Source organism: Aquila chrysaetos, chromosome 12 (genome assembly GCF_900496995.4).
Source record: "Aquila chrysaetos chrysaetos chromosome 12, bAquChr1.4, whole genome shotgun sequence".
Taxonomy (NCBI): Eukaryota; Metazoa; Chordata; class Aves; order Accipitriformes; family Accipitridae; genus Aquila; species Aquila chrysaetos.
This window is the reverse complement of record NC_044015.1, coordinates 7,202,169-7,220,335: the sequence shown is the minus strand read 5'-3', so window position 1 is coordinate 7,220,335 and position 18,167 is coordinate 7,202,169. Positions and strand designations below refer to the sequence as shown.

The window sequence follows — 18,167 nt, the reverse complement described above, 5'->3', positions numbered from 1 at the left end:
AGGCAGATACGCAGAGGGCTGATGCTTCTAGTTCTCCTGATGCAGCCCACAGACTGGGTTAACTGCAGCATTGCATCCCCTCCTTTGTGAAGAGGAATAACAAAGCCACGTGCCAGGAATACATATTCATGGGTCCTGGGGCTGCAGCTTTCCCATGGTTGGGAGGAGAGCTGTAAGATGAGCCAGGTCTCCCTCTGCCAGTCCTGTGTCAGCAAGGAGCAAGTATTTCTGCAGATCTTTTTGGAATTAACTGGGATTTTTTTTTTTTTCTGGGACTCAGAGCAATGCTGCAGCAGGACACAGAGCATTGCCTTTAACTCAGTTTCCCCTGAAGGGGCTGGGAATTGAGCCAGAATAGGGGAGAGCGATGTCTGTGACACTGAGCCTTCAGAAGAGGTGAGCAAGCTTAATGCAGAGATATGCTGCTGGTCTCTGACTGCAGGAAGGATTGGTGGTCTTGGATGCTAAGACCTGGGAAGCCTTCCTGAAATGGCAAAGCAGGATTTTTGTGACAGCTTTTATTGTTTCTTAATTGGACAACGGCTGGAAGCTAGTCCTAGCTAACAACTGCCGCTTAAGCCAGATACAGTCTGAATTTAGTGCCTGGGATATATTTGAGAATGGTGATGGGCCACAAAGTAAAAGCATGTGGGTGTCACAGCACAAGAAGGTCTTAGTGTCTTGCAGCAGCCAGTATCTCCATATTGCACTGTCAGCTCTTCAAACTGTATGCCTTGCTTTGTGCTAGCTGCGTGGATTTGCAGCCCCTTGTATCTTCACAGTCATTGCCTTCTCAGCTGCTTCTCCTGGGTGAAATTCTTGTCCTTTGCACAGAGCATTTCCTTGTTAGAGCTAAGCTAGAAAGGTGATGGTGCAGGCTGGCATAATAGCAAGCAGCCCATTGTGTCTGGCAGGCCTCTGCTCAAACAGAAGGGAGGAGTTTCCTGTTGCTCTATTACACAGCTGGGGTAAGACTGGTGTTGGTGATGTGTCCGATCCTGTTTTGCCTTGCTAGCTAGGGCTAGACCAGTGGTAGTCTTTCTGGCAGGTGAGCTACCCATCACCCTTACTGCTGGAATGCCTGCTTCTCCTGGCCCTCTGTGGGTTTCACAGGATCAAGTTGAAATTCCCCAAATATTCCAAGCACAACATCACAGCTCTCCAGAGCACTTAATTCCTGTGCTGAATCTAATAAATCTTTCCAGATGGACGGGGTTACATCACTGGGGCTTCAGAAAGAATGTCTCACCCTGACTGTTGCTGTTCTGGTGTTTGTGATGGCCCCTTCTTGTCACCCCTCAGAGGTGCCTTGGGGTGCTTAGTGCTTCCTCTAAAAGTCTTATTTTCAAATGTTTTGAGCCAAACTGTTTTTCTCTCCAATCTGTGTCATGGACTGACAATTACTGAAAAGTTTTGGTCAAAACTGTTCTGTAGAGTTGATAAGCCGTGGCTGGTGTTAAAAATAGCTTGTCTGTGCTATGAAAATGGCTCAGCTTTTCTTCTAGAGGCCCTTGCTTTTAATGGAGGAGCTGAGTGGCGTGAGTGTCTCTGTACCTTTCTTTTACCATCTCTGTGAATGCTCATCAGAGATGGCCAGGCAACACACCTTTGAAAAACAGAAACTTGCACATGTATGGACTTGAGCTGTCCAGTTTAATCCCTGAAAACTGTACACATTGAAATCAAGCTGGCCTGGGACCAAGCATGACTTTGGACTTCAGTTGCAGGCTCATACTTAAGAAGCCTTGGTGTGGCCCAAGTGCTTTGAGCTGAGAGCAAGGAGTCCCTCTCCCACGCTGCCAACACGTCGAAGGGCCCCAGAGGCAGAGATGGTAGATTTGAATGCAAAAGGTGCCTCTGGCTTTTTGAACCCCTCTTGCCCCTTCCCCCTAATAACTTTCTTCCATCCTTGTTTAGGGAAATTGCCCATCTGTGAAGTCACAGGTTCCATTTGTGTCTGGATGCAGGTGTGTTTTGAGGTTAATTACGTGGACTGCCATTCCTCTCTTCTGCAGGGCCGCTTCCTTGTGCAATGCACAGTAGATCTTGCCCTTGCAGAGCAATCAGTTAATTAGTATTCTGCTCTTTTGTGTGGCCACTGCTCCCAGCTCTCTGTGTAGCAGTCAGGCTCACTCTGGACTGCAAATGAATATCTTGGGGTTTCTGGTGGCACTCAGCATTTGTATTTATCAAGTGTTTTGATCGGCAGGAAGTTATTTTCATAATGTCCCAAGGAAAGAAAAGAGATGTAGGTCTTGCCTGCAAGAGAAGCATCCTTCACTTGGGAATGTCCTGTTTGAGATCCCTGCAATTAGGTTCTCCTGTCTGCAGATTACTTAGTGTTACGTATTTTGTATATTTGGAGCACGTGTCCCTTTCATATCTCTTCTCAGGATGAGACTGGTCAGGTGGCTGCTGTGTCTTTTCTTAAAGATTGCTCTTCCATTGCACGGCTTCTTCCTCCCACAGCTAGTGAGCTGGGCCCTGGGGACTGTCAGCACTCTGGTGACTATCCTGGCAGAAAGCAGGACCTGGTGCACTAATACTCTGTGCAGATGAGCAGGGCAAGCTGAGATAGCATGGTTAGCCCTACTCTTTCCCTAATAGTCTCTGCTTGACTTCACAGCCTCTCTGTTCTTGGGGAGGTTTTGGGGACTTGTATAAACAAATGTATTTTCTTGTATGGAACATGTCTCGGAAGGATTTATGTCTTTGCAACATAGCCTGGCAGTAGGACAGGGTTTTTCTTGACTTAATTACTTAAAATACAACCACTTTGAGCAACAGAAGTTTGAGTGCATTAATGCTGGAAAACATTGACAGTTGCAAGAGCCATGTGCCTGAAGGAGACAGCATTGTCCTGGAGAGAATCATTGCTTGACCATGTAGGTCTCTGTGCTTTAGCAAAAGAGGCATCAGCAAATCCTTGGCCTCTTCATAGCTGTGCCTCTCTTCGCTTGCCACTCAGAGCACAATAGACTCTTAAACGTGTGCAGTAGAGGGTCAAACACTGAGAAGTATCCTTGTGCTGGAGGGAAGGCAGTGTCCTGCCAAGAGTGCGGGTGTCCGGGGCTGTCCCTGCCACTGCATGCTGCCTGCTGTTTGTGCAGGGGCAGCCTGCACCCTGGGTGGCGCCTCTGGGGCTCCAGTTCTGAGCAGCCTCTATTTAGATGTTAGGGGAAGCATCTCCTGGAGGCTGCTCATCTCTATGGAACTGGGCTTGGGTTCAGCCCTTCCCAAACTGAACAGCTCCTGTGTGCCCCTGGATTGTGTTTTCAGTGTGCTTGGCTGTGGAAACAAAAGCCCAGAGGTGAGCTGTTTAGGCAGAGTTGAAGGCTTCCTTGGGATAACGAAGGATTGTCCACTGAGTGCAAGTTAGCTGTAGGCACTTCTAAAAGCCCCGGGGTTAATCCCTAGGAATGGAGTTTACTTGTGAAGCAGGCAGATTGGGAGATAATGTCAAGAGATGTAATAAACTTTTCCATTGTGTTTCCAACAACAGTACCCTCACTTCTTGAAGAGAGAAGGCAACAAGCTTCAGATCATGCTGCAACGGCGGAAGCGGTACAAGAACCGAACTATTTTAGGCTACAAGACTCTGGCTGTGGGGTCTATCAACATGGCTGAGGTGAGCAGCGTTTGACATGATCTCCCTTTGCAAAGGTGGATGTTTTTCCTTCTCTTTAAACCCAGCGTTGTCACTTTCCTCATTGAGAAGTACCTGGCAGGATTTCGTATCGCTGTCTTAATAACTGTAGTCAGTATTCACAGGGTAATATTTTAAACAGGTTTTACTACTGAGTAATAATATTGGACATTTTCTGGATAGTATCTTGAGATCTAAAGCTTTCACAAGGCTAGCTTATTACCTTGTGAGGGTTTTGTTGTTGTTGTGTGGTTTTTTTAGAGTTGGGGAGTCCATATCATAAGTGCAGAACAAGACAGATAGGGTCAGTCAGGCAAGACTTCCAACCATAAGAAATGCTAAAGTTAAAGCAAGGTTTGCTGTGCTTCTCTGTGCCACTGTATGAGAGTTCAGGATCAAGTAGTTTCTCTCATTTTGCTTGAAACACCCTTTGCAATTCTTATTTCATGGCTGTTGGTAATTTAGGTGGACTTCTATTCGTGAGAGGTAAATGATAAAATTTTTAGACTTACATCTGAAAATTAATGCTGGAATCAAGTACGGATAAATTATTCACTAAGGCTTTCTGAATGGCTTAGCTCCATGCTTCATTATTTCATGCCCTGTTTAATCTCTGCTGTTCCTGAGTATTTAGAGATGGGCTTAGCAGTAGCAAGTTCAGCTTAACACCAGTATTCTTCATCAGCCTGCATTCTGTCAACAAATCATTTCCATCCAAAATAAGCTAGTGTTATGCTGTGGTGAGTTATTACTATATTAAAAAATTCATTATAAAGACCACTCCTTGTGTGTGAGTTCAGCTTCCCTTAGACTTGCAGTAAATGGTGAACTCCCCATTTGAATTGGCCAAATTTTGATTTGTGGTGTTGTAGCTAACATTTTTCCTGTACTGTGTTTGATTTGTTTAAGAACTAGAAATTAAATACTGCTGTAAGGCAGAAAACATGTGGGAACATTAATTAGACCCATTGGTGAACTTCTAAGTGTTGGGCATTTGCTGCTGCTGTGTGTGTTTTTTCTTATGTCTTTCTGTAATGTCAGCTGACTGAGGTTAGAAGGTCAAAAATTTTCAAAGGTTCACTGTGGTAGGAAATAGTTGCTCTCCAGCTCATGTGGAATATTTCTGAAATTGAAGACTTCAGGAAAACAAATTTTACAAGCCCCCCCACCTCCCTTTGCAGTTTATAGTATAGTGACCCCTAAACAGCACTGACACATTTCTTAAAATTAAAAAAAAAAAAAAAAAAAAAATTCTCTTAGCTGTTGAAACAAAGCAATGAATTGGAGCTATGACTCTTAGCAGAGTTCAAGTGCAGGGGGGGCATATGTTCCTCATCAGCTCAGGTCTTTTTAAAGCCACGTGAGGAGCTGACAAAGCAGCCTGGTGTGTGTTAGAAAGCTGAGGTGCAGGTGTGGGGAAGTGCTTTCTGACTCTGGGGGAGCAAGAGAAGAACCTAAGTCTCGGGTTCTGGGGAGAGCCCTGTGATCTGTGAGTGGCAAAGGAGGGAGAAACCCATGCTGAGATGTCCCTCTTCCTCCACCATTATCTTGTTTTTGGTGACCCACTGCTTCATTATCCTGGGGTGGCCAGCTCCTCTGAGATTCAGGTGCCAGCTTTCTGGAACAGGGATTTTTTGCTTTAGGAAGCACTTTGCATGTGTATCTCACCAAGAATTTTTGCCTTTACTGACTCTTCTGCTGGGCTTTAACACAAAATTAAGTTCCTTAATTAGTTGTTCAGAAGGTTGGTAACTTGATAATTCAAATCAGTACTGTGCCGTGGAAGCAAATACATAGTAATGAGGTAGTCAAGTATTGTGCTTCAAGGATGAGCTAATCAACTGTCAAGATCAGAACACTTTTTCTTTCCTTCCGTCACTTCCATTAGTGGTTGAATAAAATCTCAACTAGCGTTGTGTATTGCCTGCAAGCAGCTCCTGCAGTTGCAGTGTTGGCTTTCTTCTGCACTTGGAAATGTGGAGTAAATTCTATTAAGATGAATAACTCTTGTAGTGTCCAAATGACACAAGTTTAAATACATTTAAATGCAGACTTGTACTGCTTAATTTCTGTCCCAGGTCATGCAGCACCCAACAGAAGGCGGCCAGGTTCTGAGCCTTTTCAGCAACATCAAAGAGGCTGCAGTGAAGGTAGCAGAAATCTGGATCTTCTCCTTGTCAAGTCAGCCAATTGACCACGAAGACAGTACTATGCAGGCCAGCCAGAAAATCAAGTCTACAGGTAAGAGTACAACCACATGCTCTGAGGACCGATGTCTTCCTGAAATAGCTGGAGTTAAACCCCACCTGGGCTTAGATGCTTCCTGGGACAAATGAGGACTGGTTTGCATAAGTTGCTGTGTCTATAACTGATTAATGCAAAGAAAACCCACTTTGCAAATCTGTTGCTGTGTAAGCAGGGAGTGTGACAGGACTGGGGGATTGAAGTGTCAAAGCTTCTCCTGCATATCACACCAGGCCTGAGCCATCCAGCAAGGGTTAACTGTGTTCTCATCAGTGCTCTTCTAGTGTTACTGGTGGGTGTGTTGAGAACCTGTAACTTCTTACCTGGCTAATGGTGTTGTATTCAGGAGAGTCACATTTAAGCTACTCTTCCAACTTCTTTTTCCTTTGAGTATTCTACAATAAATCTCATTCACTTAGATGAAACCTGCAAACCTGCAACATGTTTTGCTGTGGACTATGGCCTGGTTTAATGAGTGTAAATCCATGGTGTTGTGCACTGTATAGGGAGGTCATTGGGTTTCTACTCGTGCTACTCATGACAATCTCTTTGTGTGATACCAGCCTTCTGCTCGCTGCTAGAAGAGTGACCTGTTGAAGGTAGTGTACACAGGTGCTTGTGTGTTGTTGCCTGAGACCAGGCAGCTCACCTGAAGTGTCATTTCAATAAAGGGTTTAGACTCTCCTGGCATGTCTTACTTGCTCCTTTAAGCCAGTTATGCCCATGTTAGGGGAAAAAGTAATTTCCTTTGTGGAGAAACCTCTTTACTTGCTGCTGTCTACCAGGTGGTTCCTTCCAGGGTAAAACAGTGTGGTGTTTCAAGGAGCCTTATCTGTGTGCTGGTCCTTCCTTCCTATTAGATGTGTTTCTCCTTGTTCCTTACCTCCAGGTGGTTCCCATCTCACTGGTTCTAGCACAGATAGAAGATAAACTAGCAGGCATCTCCTTGTGTGACTCCTTTATTAATTTGTGACTGTTAGTTGGCTTTCTCTGCTACTGAGATGAGACTGTCCCCTCACCTTAAAGGAGTTTCACAGGATCTCTCCCCTCTTTCCTTCCCTTTCAGACAACTATTCCGAGGAAGAGTACGAGAGCTTCTCTTCTGAGCAGGAGGCCAGTGATGATGCCGTACAGGGCCAGGTACTGTTTAGGGCATGGCTTCTCCCTGTGAGAGCTTCAGTAGAGCGTGTACACTCTCAGCTCATGCTTGAAACTAAAAGCCTATTTCTTTAGCTAAACCATGACAGTGAGAGACTGTCACCAAGTGTTTAGCTGCAGTGGCAGAAGGCCTGCACAGTAACCCATTTCTTCCACCAAGCTGTGATTTCTCTGTTCATGTGTTTGGACTTGAGCTCCCTTTAAACTGAAACATTAGCATCCTTGTGTGTTTCTCTGCTTAATGGTCAATGCATCAACTGATTGCTTCTGTAATGCTGATTGGATTCAAAGAGCCCAACTAGATCCCTAGCTGTAATTAAAGGGCCAGTGGGGTCTGAGTCAGTCTTTAGACTTCAATACCTTCTGCAAAATAGGTTGTTATGGAGTACCCCCTAGCTAGATGTGAGATGCTTTCAAGTTTGGGTCTTATTTGCCTTCAGACTCTGGCATCACCTGCCTTCCACCTCTTGGAGGGTACTGAGAAAGGAACCCACTGAAATGTGGGGCTGTGACTATCCTTATTCCTTGAATGTAGAACTAGGGCTGTTTTGCTTCTCCAGGTTGTTATTCGTGGCTCTCTGCAGACCTGGTTTGCTTCCTTTTCCCTCTGCCATCATAACTGCAATTAAGGCAAATGCTGAAAGCTGGAAGACAGAGCAGCAGGTTCATCTTCATAGAGGGAACATTTTTAGCACTTAAATGCTCATGTGTCCCCAAATCGCAAAGGTAACACATGAATCCTCTTTCTGTTCAGGATTTGGATGATGATGAGTTCGAGCTGGGGAAGCCCAAGAAGCAGCGGAGATCGATAGTAAGAACGACGTCCATAACCAGGGTCGGTGGAAATCAGTTTTACTAACACTGACGGGGTTTGGCCAGGATGCGAAGTGCATGTGGCTTATGGGAGCAGCAGTACTAGACATGCTGGCCCAGCAGAGAGCTTGGGGGCATGGTCACAGCATGTGAAGAGCTAGCAAAAACAACCAGTTCAGAGAGTGGGGCTGTCCAAGGTGTGTGTATGTGCTGTCTTGAGTGTCCTTTGGCTGCAAGGTTAAGGAGATCCAAAAGTCATGTAAGTGTATGAAATTCCACCCTCATGAAGAAGCCAGTGCAGGATCCATGCTCATATAAGTCCTGAAGGTAGCTTTAAGTGAAGGGAAGCTCTTCTGTTTGTGCTGTGTATGGGAGAGGCGAGTGGGAAGGTTTCAGAATGAAGTTAAGTAGCTCAGTCAGGGGCTGGAGCTTGGCAGATAAACCTGACGTGGTGCATGTGGTGCTGAGGCAAAAGAAGTAGCTGGATATTGAAAGCTTTGGCAAGCTGCATGCAGCTATCCACTGTCTCACAGCAAGCATGTGTATGCCTTCAAAGCTGCACTTCCGTGTGGAACTGTCACTTATGCTTGACCATGCCATAATGCAGCTTTCTGCTTACAGAAGTGTTTATGCATGTCTGATGACAATAACTCAAAATCACTAGGATGGGCTAGGTCTCTTTTTGGACTTGGGAGTAAGTTTGGAGATCACTGTACCTCCTGTGAGGCTATTTATGAAATCCATGTTTTGATAAGGTCTGAAATAAACCCTATTTTGACCTGAATCTGACACTAAAAAGATCCTGTCTATGAGACCAGGAGCGTGCTAGACCATAGCCTTGGTGTCCTTAGTATTGTTTTCAAGAGTCAGTGACCAGCCAGGACAAAATACACCACTTGGTTATTCAGTAAGCAACTTCCTCATAATAAGAATAATGTCTTTCTAGCCCTGACCTCTGAACTGATACTGAATCTTCAGTGTGTGGGGCTGGTGCAAAACTGGGTTTGGTGCTACCAGTTAAGTTAACATCAGCCCAGCTCCAAACCAGGCCTCCTGTCTGCCAACTGTCAACCACTCAGGGCGGCAAACAGCTCTTGCCATGTCACCTTAGCTGCTGCATGCTGTGTGTCCTCTTTCCACAGACTGCCGTGCTGGTCCAAGGTGGTCTGCGTGGTGGACAGTTTGGTTTAGCATCCTGAGCCAGAGGACAACTCTCACTGTCGTGAGAGCATCTCGACCTCACAAGTGCATTGGGGACAGAAATAGGGCAGTCTTTGGAGAGACCTGTTTGAGGCCTGGTGGATTTATTTCACCTAAGCTTCAGCTGTCTAGAAGGTGGTTGCAGCTCGCAGAATTTGAGTTCAGAGGTCAAGGGCTACGTTTGGAGACACGAGGCAGTATGGAGTATCTCAGGCCGGAGTGGGAGCAGGCAGTTGGACTTGCAAGAAGAGCTCACATGAGATATAGGGGAGCCAGCAAATGAGCAACTTTCTTTGCCCAAGAGTGGCCTGGTGCCAGCCATTTTCTCCTTCCTTTCCTCCTGAAACAGGGATGCCACCTCGAATGCTCTGTACCAGCACTCATGCCTGGGCCCTTCTCATCTTCCTTTTCGTCAGAGTGTGCATATTAGGTTGGTCAGTGAAAGACAGAGAAAGGCTGGGCAGCTTGTGGCAAATCTTAGCTGTTTGGTCCTGCAAGAGAGAGGGAGCTCTTGGGGGCAAGTAGACACAAGGGAAGTGCAGCAGTTTGGCTTGTGATGTTTTAGACTTGGTGCATGCTGTGTCCAGGATCTGGGGTATCAGACTCAGAAAGCATTTTTCTCATAGGCAAATACTAAGGATAAGCCCCACAACTTTTCTACAGTGCTCCTAGTCAAATAAATGAGCCTGCTAGGATGAACTGCAGGCTCCTGGAAAAAACAGTGCTTTGTTGGTAGAGAACACGTTTGTACTTTGGGTCAGTGGGTAGATGCCTGTGTTGGCTCACCTTTGTTAAGAATCAGAAAAGTTGACTGTCAAATGCTTGCCAGAAATATATCAAACAGGTGCAGGAGGTGATCTGGCAGATAAAATAATTAGTTATCCACTGTGTGTCCCACCAAGAGTGGTGTGCCATCCGTCAGGGCCAGAAGATTTACAGTGCTTGCTGGAGTGGGACCTAGTTTGTTGTAATGCAGGAAAGAAAGTATCATAGGTGTGGAAAAGCTGATTTCAACATAAGAACAGCAGAGGCTTGGTTTGTGGTGCCAGGAGTTGTTTGATATGAAGCAGTAGCTACAGCACCAGTGTCAGATGTGTCTGGGCTTCTTGCAGTCTGGGAGAAAACAGTTCACTTAATGCTTTACTTATATAAAAGTGCCTTTGACTTGCAGCAACAAAACTTCAAACAGAAGGTTGTGGCATTGCTGAAGAGGTTTAAAGTGTCTGACGAGGTAAGTAATTCATTCTGTAAGCCTTCCTGTCTTGTGTGTTGCCCTCTGCTTGGTGCATCTTGCTTTAGTCTTCAGGAACACACTCCTGTTTCCCCCTAGTTCCCTTCATCTTGTTTTCAAGTCTGCAGTAGATGTGACCTTTCATTGCGCCCCGGCCTTGCATGGAGGCTTGAGGACCAACTTCAAAAATGTCATCAAACATTTTCTAGATCAAGTTCTATCAAAAGCAGATTTTGGCAACCATGTGTGTACCTGTTAGTTTTGCAGACTGCTTTGAAATTATCTTTGACCCTTTCAAAGGCAAGTAGTCTATGGTGTGTATTGCTTGTGAGGTTAAATCCCAGCCTGTTTGATCATCTTACTGGAACAGCCAGGCAAGACATGAAAAACTTGGATAGGGAATGCAGATCCACAGGAGAGTCAGCTGTCTGGTCAGAGCTGAAAATGAAAAAGATCCAGAACCCAAGAAACCTGTGTAACGTTAAGTATCTAATATAAAACCAGTTAACATCTCAATTGGCTGTATGGTTGTGTGCTGATTTTGTGGCTTGTGGGAAAGAGTGAGTAACTCCTCATGCTTCCTTACACTTCCAAAAAGTCCTGTTAGCTTTGCTGTTCTTCCCAAGTTAGCTCAGCAGAGTCAGCACCCATAGCTGAGGCCTCAGCCAGCTGAGCTGGTGCTCTTCTGGAGCTGCCATTCAAAAAGCAAGCTCTGAACTGTGCACAGCTGCCTGCTTGCTGTGGTGTATATGTGAAGCAACCCGTGGAAGTTGTGTGAGATATCTGCTCTCTTCAGCTTTTCATGTGGGTGGCAGTTGATCTTTGTCCAGGTTTCAGGCGCCTCCTGTGGACATTTTTGTCATTTCTACCTGCTTGGGTATCAAATCAGGAGGTGTCATGGCAACTTTTTCAGTAAAACCCAAGACAGGTTGCGCTGTTGGGAGTACTGCCTTTCTGTACTTGTTCTAAGAAAACTGGGACTCCAGCAGGGGCCTTTTTGAAGCTTTATTTATAGAATGGGCTTGAATAATGGACATAATCTATGGTTAACAGCTTGTTTGTGGATGCTTAGTCCAATAGGTAACTCCTGCTTAACCAAACATTGACAAGCTTGACCCAAAACAAGCACTTCTCATACTTAATGTTTCTGTTGGATATAGTATCCTTGCACTAAGAACAGAATCTTACTCCCAAGACTCATGTGCTGCAGTCCTCGGGGGAGCTCAGGTGGCATGGAATTGGTCTGGCTCTTAGCAGAGTTAGCGATGCCTGCTTTTGTCCTGCGTGTAGGTTCTGGATTCAGAGCAGGACCCGGCGGAGCATGTTCCAGAGGTGGAAGAGGACTTGGACCTTCTGTATGACACGCTGGATATAGAGAACCCCAGTGACAGCGGGCCAGAAATGGAGGATGATGACAGTGTCTTGAGCACTCCAAAGCCAAAGTTAAAGTAAGTGTGGGGCGGCTGATGCTGGGCCAGAGAGAGACCATGCGCAGTGTCAGCACGGATTAGGTATTGTTTCTATTCCCACCCCTCCATCCTGGTTTTTTCCCCCCTCTTCACCTGGTGTCCGAGACCCATTGTGTGTTGTTACAATGTGAATGACTGTTTGTGAGCTGGGGGTAGTGGCGGGGGGGGAGTCTAACTTCCCTTCAGTCTCATTTCTTCCTTGTTCCCTTTGCAGGTGTTCTGCCTGCCCTGCCACCACAGGGGTAGGAATTGCTGACAGGCAGGCAGTAGAATTAAACCATACACAGGTGTTTTGAAGAGGTGGTAAAAACAGCTAGGAAATCTGTGCTAAGGCAGAAGGAGATGTGATTGGAAGCTGCAGAAGTAGAGGCAGGGATGGAGAAGGCAGATTGTGTCTTTCTGGAAAAGCTGATAAGACGCTGTGTGAAAAGAGAGTCTTTGTAGGGATTAAGGAAGCAGAACTGTGCGAAACAAGGGAGTTTCTCAGGGCCCAAGGGGACTGACTACAGCACACGTAGATACAGGCAAACCTGTTCTGAGCCGGCTTTTGTGGGCACTGACGTATGGGCAATCACAGCACTGTGGAGCTGAGCCAGGGATCGCTGGCTCAGGGTCTTGAGCAGATGCAGAACCCTGAGTTAACAGAGCTGTGTCACGTCCCTGCCGAATAAAGACTGAAAACATGAGACTTTGAGCTTCACTCATGCTTCTGACTGACATGTGGTTGCATGCTCAGGCCTTCAGTGTTGTAATGGCTCTGAAACAAGCAAAGCCTACCACTGCAGTTGGTCAGTACAGTATCTGCTAAATGCCAGCTAATTACCAGGTGCCATAATATCCTAATTAATGCAGAATAACCTAGTTCGGCTAAGAACAGATTCTGAATCTGGAGTGACTTGTTCCCTATTAGTGAGCCAGAAGATGTCAGGGATGGACTGGGGCAGCAGTGGTAAGTGATGGGGCTGGTGGCTTATAAATGTGTTTGGACCTTGACCCAATATATTGGCAGTTGGTAGGCCCTACCTTGAAGGATTTGAAAGTAGATGTGTTGTGGTTTGAAACAAGCCAAAATGTTGTACTGTGCACACTGAGAGCTCATGTCCTGTTCCCTGGAGCCAAGAAGCTAACTGTTCTGGACATGTGATTGCTGGAATGTTGCTGGAATAAGAACTTACTGTGTCTGGTACTGGGGAGACACTCTGTGGTTTGCTATGTCCAGTTCTTGTGTTCGTATCTTGAAAGGGATGTGATAAATACTGATGCTTGTAGGCAGGTTTTTCCTGCAACAAAAGAAATGAGTTCCTTGAATTGTAATTGAGTCTTGTATCCTGGTGTGATGAGCTGCCTTTTTACATGGAAGCACAATCTGATTGTATGCGCTACCTTATTTTATTTAGCAAATGTGTAATGGGATCCTAGGGCTGGCAGCCAAATCCAGATGCAAACTGGAAATAAAATGCATATTAGCACCAAGAGTCACTTACCCACAGGAGCAGAGTATCAGTGGGGGGCAGAAACTCTACTTGCTCTATTTCAGTCAAGAGCTAGACCCTGTCCAGAATGGCATGTAGTTCAATCAGCATTTGTAAGCTGAAACAAGAATTGTAGTGTGAAACTTTGCACCTGGTGCCTGGGGTAGTGAGAACACAACTGCTTGTGTGGGGTGAATGTGTGTTCTGTTCTGCTGTGGGAAAATGCTGGACCCATATGCCCACCCTGGATTTTATGAAAACAAGAGCTGCTGTTTGGTGTGATGTGTGAAAGCGTGCAAGTGTTCCTAGTAAGAGCTGTATAAATATGGTCTGCTGTGTGACAGGTAACATGTTGGATCCCTTAGATGGAGGTCGGTTGGTCAGTCAGTGTCAGGGCTAGTCAGGGGTCCCTGGACTTTCTGGCTTCTCTTGCTGTCCTGGAGACCTCCCCCTCCTTTCAAAAGTAGCCTATAAATTTTAGTGGAATCATTGGGGAGCAGTAAGACACTCTGGGAACAGTCATGTTACTTTGCGGTGAATGTGGTGGACTTCCTCTGTTAGTGTTTTTGATAACAAGAAAGAGTTTTTGCTTTCCTTATTCAGACCTTATTTTGAAGGACTGTCACACTCCAGCTCTCAGACGGAAATTGGTAGCATCCACAGCATCAGGAGCCAGAGAGAGCCATCAAGTCCTGTAAGTTATGTTTCAAGAAGGTTATCTATCTGCAGGTAATATAGCAGACCTGCACTGTCTCTATTTGCATGTGTAAATTAAAGCACCCTCTTTGACCTCCTCCAAAGGCTTGGATGCAGGGGTATGAATTTTCTGCTAAGAAAACTTATTTGTTGTTTTGGTGGGGGTTTTTTTTGGGGGGGGGGGGGGGTTGGTTTTTGGGTTGTTGGGGGTTTTGGGGGGTGGTTGTGTGTTTGGTTTTGGGGGTTTTTTGTTGTTGTTGGTGGGTTTTTTTAAAGCAAATATTGTATTAACTCAAGGGGACATCTTCAGGTTAGGTATTGAATACTTGCTAACGGTATGAGTAGCTCCAGATTCCCTGTACTTGAAATGACTGCCAGGATGGGAGATGTTGCCTGGGAGGTTCAGGGACTCCTTGGCACTATTTGGAGGAAGCTTTACCTTACTGTTGTTGGGATACTTTTCACAGTGTCTGGGAGCAAATGCTGAGGGGCAGCTCACCCCCTTTTCCATTCCCTCATGGATGGGCATGTTAGGCACCTAGAATTTCAATCCTATTCCAGGGCACTTCCTTGCCTCTACTGTGTATTGTGCATCAGCTACTGCTTTGCCACATCCCACACTAATGCGTTCGGTCCTGGTGTGACCAGGAAGCACTCCTGGTCATCGTGCAGAGCTGTACAATGTTTAAACGGAGAAGTGTCTTTTGAACAGCCTGATCCAGAGGGTGTGGCTGAAAACTGTGCTGGTGCCATACCTCCTGATGATTTTTCTCCTCTCAAGCAGGTAGAAGTGCCTGAAAAGACAAAGAGTCTTGGAACCAAACATGCAGGCGACAGTATTTCTGACACTGTCTCTTATGTAAGTTGAAAACACACTTGTTAACATTCCTCTTGGCAGTTTGGGTGTTAACTGTGAACTCCGTTCTGCAGCATGTAGTTGCACAGGCAACATAACTTATGTAGGTAACATTAGCTGCAGTGAAGATAATGCTGAGCTCTCCTCCTGACCTTAGTTGTTGGAGGTTCTTGTCATTTAGACTTTTGAAACTGAAATGCTTTACGTGGCCTTCTTTTTAAACAGCCTTTCTCTTTGTTTGAGGAAGGCTGGCCCAAAGTATGCTACTGAGCATCTGTATTGTCCTGAAAAGTATTCTCAGGGCTGTTCCATTTTATCAGACAGGAGTATTACTTCAAGCTGAATTGGCAGAAATCAAGCTGGTCCCGGGGTAAAAATCCCAAAGCTCAAGTTGCTCTGCTGGGGACATGCAGTTTGTAACATTTCTCCTATGTCTCTTTCTCTCTCTGCTAATTCATTTGGGTAAGCTGAATTAATCTGTACTGCATGAGGAGGCATGTCCCTGGCTTTGAGCTGGGAGAGTGCCTATTCCAAATAGCATATCTGAGCATACCTTTCCTACCTCCAGCTCCCTTGTGAGACAGAGCTGGGAACTGGTAGCCCCAGATATCCAGTACTGGTTTCTCCCTTTTGGCAGTGAGTAGCATGTCTGGAAGGGGCAGGCTGAATGTGCCTCAGCCAGAGCTAAGCTGGGGTGCCTCCTTGCCAGCCCGTGTGGCAGTGAAGCAGAGGGGAGGGTTTGTTCCTGATGACTCAGTTCCCTGTGTTTTTGCAGGAGTCTAACCAGCAAGCCGAGGTCCAAGAAGCTGAACTTCCCACACCCGATGTGTTTGTTGAGAAGCTCCCACCCAGCGGGAAGATCACCAAGACCGAGTCCCTCATTATCCCGTCCACCAGGTAGAGTGGTGACACAGGATTGCACCTGCTGCAGGGCTGCTCGGGAAGTCATGGACAGCTTGCTAGCATTTGTTCAGGATGGCATTAAGCCACTGACTGCAAGGAGACCCTCCTTGTGTTCAGGCACTTAAGGGATGGGTCTTGAGCACTTGATAAAGGAATGCCCAGAACCCTGAAGGGCAACATTGCTCTGAGGTTGCTCCTGTCTCCTGTGTTTTACCTTCTCCATATCCAAGGAAGTTTTTAGAAAACTCTGGAGCTCCTTACTCAAAGGTACTGTTGCTCAGTCAACATCTGATGCAGATTTTGGCCTTAAAAGTGGTTGCCAAGTCTAACTTATGTCCTGTTAAACCTTCCCAAATAGGATAGTGAATGTGGGCTTCAGCAACCCCAACATATGGTTTTTCCGGTCATTTGCAAGCAAATAGATGCTCTTTTGAAGAGGTGTTTCTGTGCTGCTTTTGGGTGTGTGACTGCAGTTTGCATGGCTGGATCCTATTATGCTGGTGGTGTTGTAGGTCTTAGCATGGGCTGTGGAAGTCTGCCTGGGACTCCTGGGACATGCTCTGTAGCTGAACCATGTGCTCTGCACTATCAGAAGGAGAATTAGCAGGCCTCAAGCTAGCTCAGATCTACATGCACAATTCCTCATTGCTTCCACTCTCATTGTTGAGGTTGCCAGACTGGGTGATCTGGGATTTGGGGGATGTATCTCACTCAGGTATGAGCTAGCTCTGGAATGCAAGCACATGTCTCTAGCAGGTCTGAAGGGAAGCAGACGGGACGTCGGGGAAGGAGCACATCTCTGAAGGAGAGGCAGCCAGTGAGGCCGCAGAACGAGAGAGCAAACAGTCTGGACAATGAACGCTCTCCAGACACCCGGCACCACTTACAGGTGTGAAAATATTGCTGTCTCTCCAGCCACTCATAGTTTTTCATCTTCTCCAACTGTCTCCTGTGGTCCCTTTCCTTCTGGTCCAAGTGCCATCCGTGCTGGAAAGGAAGTGGGCCCTGCGGCTTTAGGAAGGAGGGAATTTATGTCTTGGCTGGTACTCTTATCTTCCATCCAGTCTGCTGGCTTTTGCCAGCTTGTTGCTTTGTCAGCCCACCATAAACTGAAAACACTGGAACAGATTGTTAAATGAGAAATGAATAGGGATGTGTTGAGGAATTACTCCTTTGAAATAAGGCAAATTACTAGGGATTGCAAAAGGGGACTGACTTGTGCAGAGCATATGCACCATACTTTTTTTAGCTGTGGGACTCCCTCCTTGTGGGTTTCCTTCCTTGAAGGAGGTTGTTCCTGGCTTCTATGAATCTAAAATTCCTTGGGCTACTGTTAGTTGGTATAAAGTGATTTAAGTAAAAGCGCATGGCAGAAGGAGTAATGGCCAACAAAACCAAGGTGGCTAATAGAGGAGACTGCAGAATACTACAATATTGAAGAAGCTGATAAGTGTCAGTCTCAGCAGCCACTGCGGCTGCTAGCATGCCTTTGCTGATGGGGTGACCATGCACTGGCCAGCCATACACAGCCACCTCTCGTGCACTGCAAGAGCTGGAGGCTTGATGATTAGAGCTGACATCTCCTACTGTTCTCTTCTCTGTGTCTTTATTTCCAGATCCCCAGGAAAACCGTGTATGACCAACTAAATCACATCCTAGTTTCTGATGACCAGCTGCCGGAAAACATTATTCTTGTCAATACTTCTGACTGGCAAGGCCAGGTAAAGGCAGGAGATGTTACCTGAAGCACAGTTCTTCTTCACTGTTCCTCCTCAGGAATGGAGAGGCCTTGAGCTGTACCACTAACCACGTAGGTTCTGCTGCTTGGTTAGAAAAGCAGTGGTAGTGCGTGGGGGCTGGCAGCATACTGAGTGTTCAGTGCCTACAGATTGGATCTCATTTGACCAGCAGATGCTGTGGATCTTGTAAAGCTTTGCCACCTGAGTCTTTCTACAGAGATTTTTTTTCTCTTCTACAAAATGCCATTCTTTCTGGTTAGCAGCACACTGGGAATGGCTAGGCCCTTGTACTCAAGAGCCTACTACTCAACTGTGGTAGACTGGGACAAAGGAAGCAGGGAGGAATGACCTGTGGTTTAGGCTGAGATTTCTAGGCACAGGTGGTGAACACAGGAGAAAATATTCCAGGTCAGTTCTGTTGTCTTGCACATATGCTTGTGATTCCTGACTGCAGGTATGTCACCCCATCTTTTCTGAGTGAGTGATAGCTGTGTTAAAGAGAATCCTGAGCAGTGCTTTCTTATGCTGGCAACATGGAGTGGTTTGTTATGGGTTTGGAACAAATTTTGCTCCTTTTGGAACCTTAGTCTGAAAAAGCAATAAAATATATATGGAAGAGGACCAATAAACATGTGCTTGGGTGACTGTTGGCCTGTAGAACTTGTGCCAGGCTCGTGGAGTTACATTGTCTGGTTTGGCTTTCTGCTTCTGGAAGAACTAGGGTCTCAATATCCAAGAGA

At 46.1% G+C, this 18,167-nt stretch overlaps 1 protein-coding gene across 11 annotated transcripts in view; it reads left to right on the top strand.

The window, feature by feature from the left end:
- The window catches only part of PACS2 (phosphofurin acidic cluster sorting protein 2), an 84,568-nt gene that overhangs the window by 34,283 nt on the left and 32,118 nt on the right, over positions 1-18,167 (top strand). For 3 of the 11 annotated variants that reach the window (XM_030032410.1, XM_030032403.1, XM_030032413.1), the window contains exons 4-14: positions 3,503-3,628; positions 5,725-5,887; positions 6,957-7,030; positions 7,803-7,883; positions 10,233-10,292; positions 11,583-11,740; positions 13,837-13,927; positions 14,711-14,788; positions 15,561-15,682; positions 16,442-16,577; positions 17,305-17,409. In XM_030032410.1, the coding sequence (XP_029888270.1) occupies positions 3,503-3,628; positions 5,725-5,887; positions 6,957-7,030; positions 7,803-7,883; positions 10,233-10,292; positions 11,583-11,740; positions 13,837-13,927; positions 14,711-14,788; positions 15,561-15,682; positions 16,442-16,577; positions 17,305-17,409 (1,194 nt within the window). The remainder of the gene's footprint in view (positions 1-3,502; positions 3,629-5,724; positions 5,888-6,956; positions 7,031-7,802; positions 7,884-10,232; positions 10,293-11,582; positions 11,741-13,836; positions 13,928-14,710; positions 14,789-15,560; positions 15,683-16,441; positions 16,578-17,304; positions 17,410-18,167) is intronic. The other 8 variants (XM_030032412.1, XM_030032407.1, XM_030032411.1 and 5 more) reach the window with 6 other exon arrangements.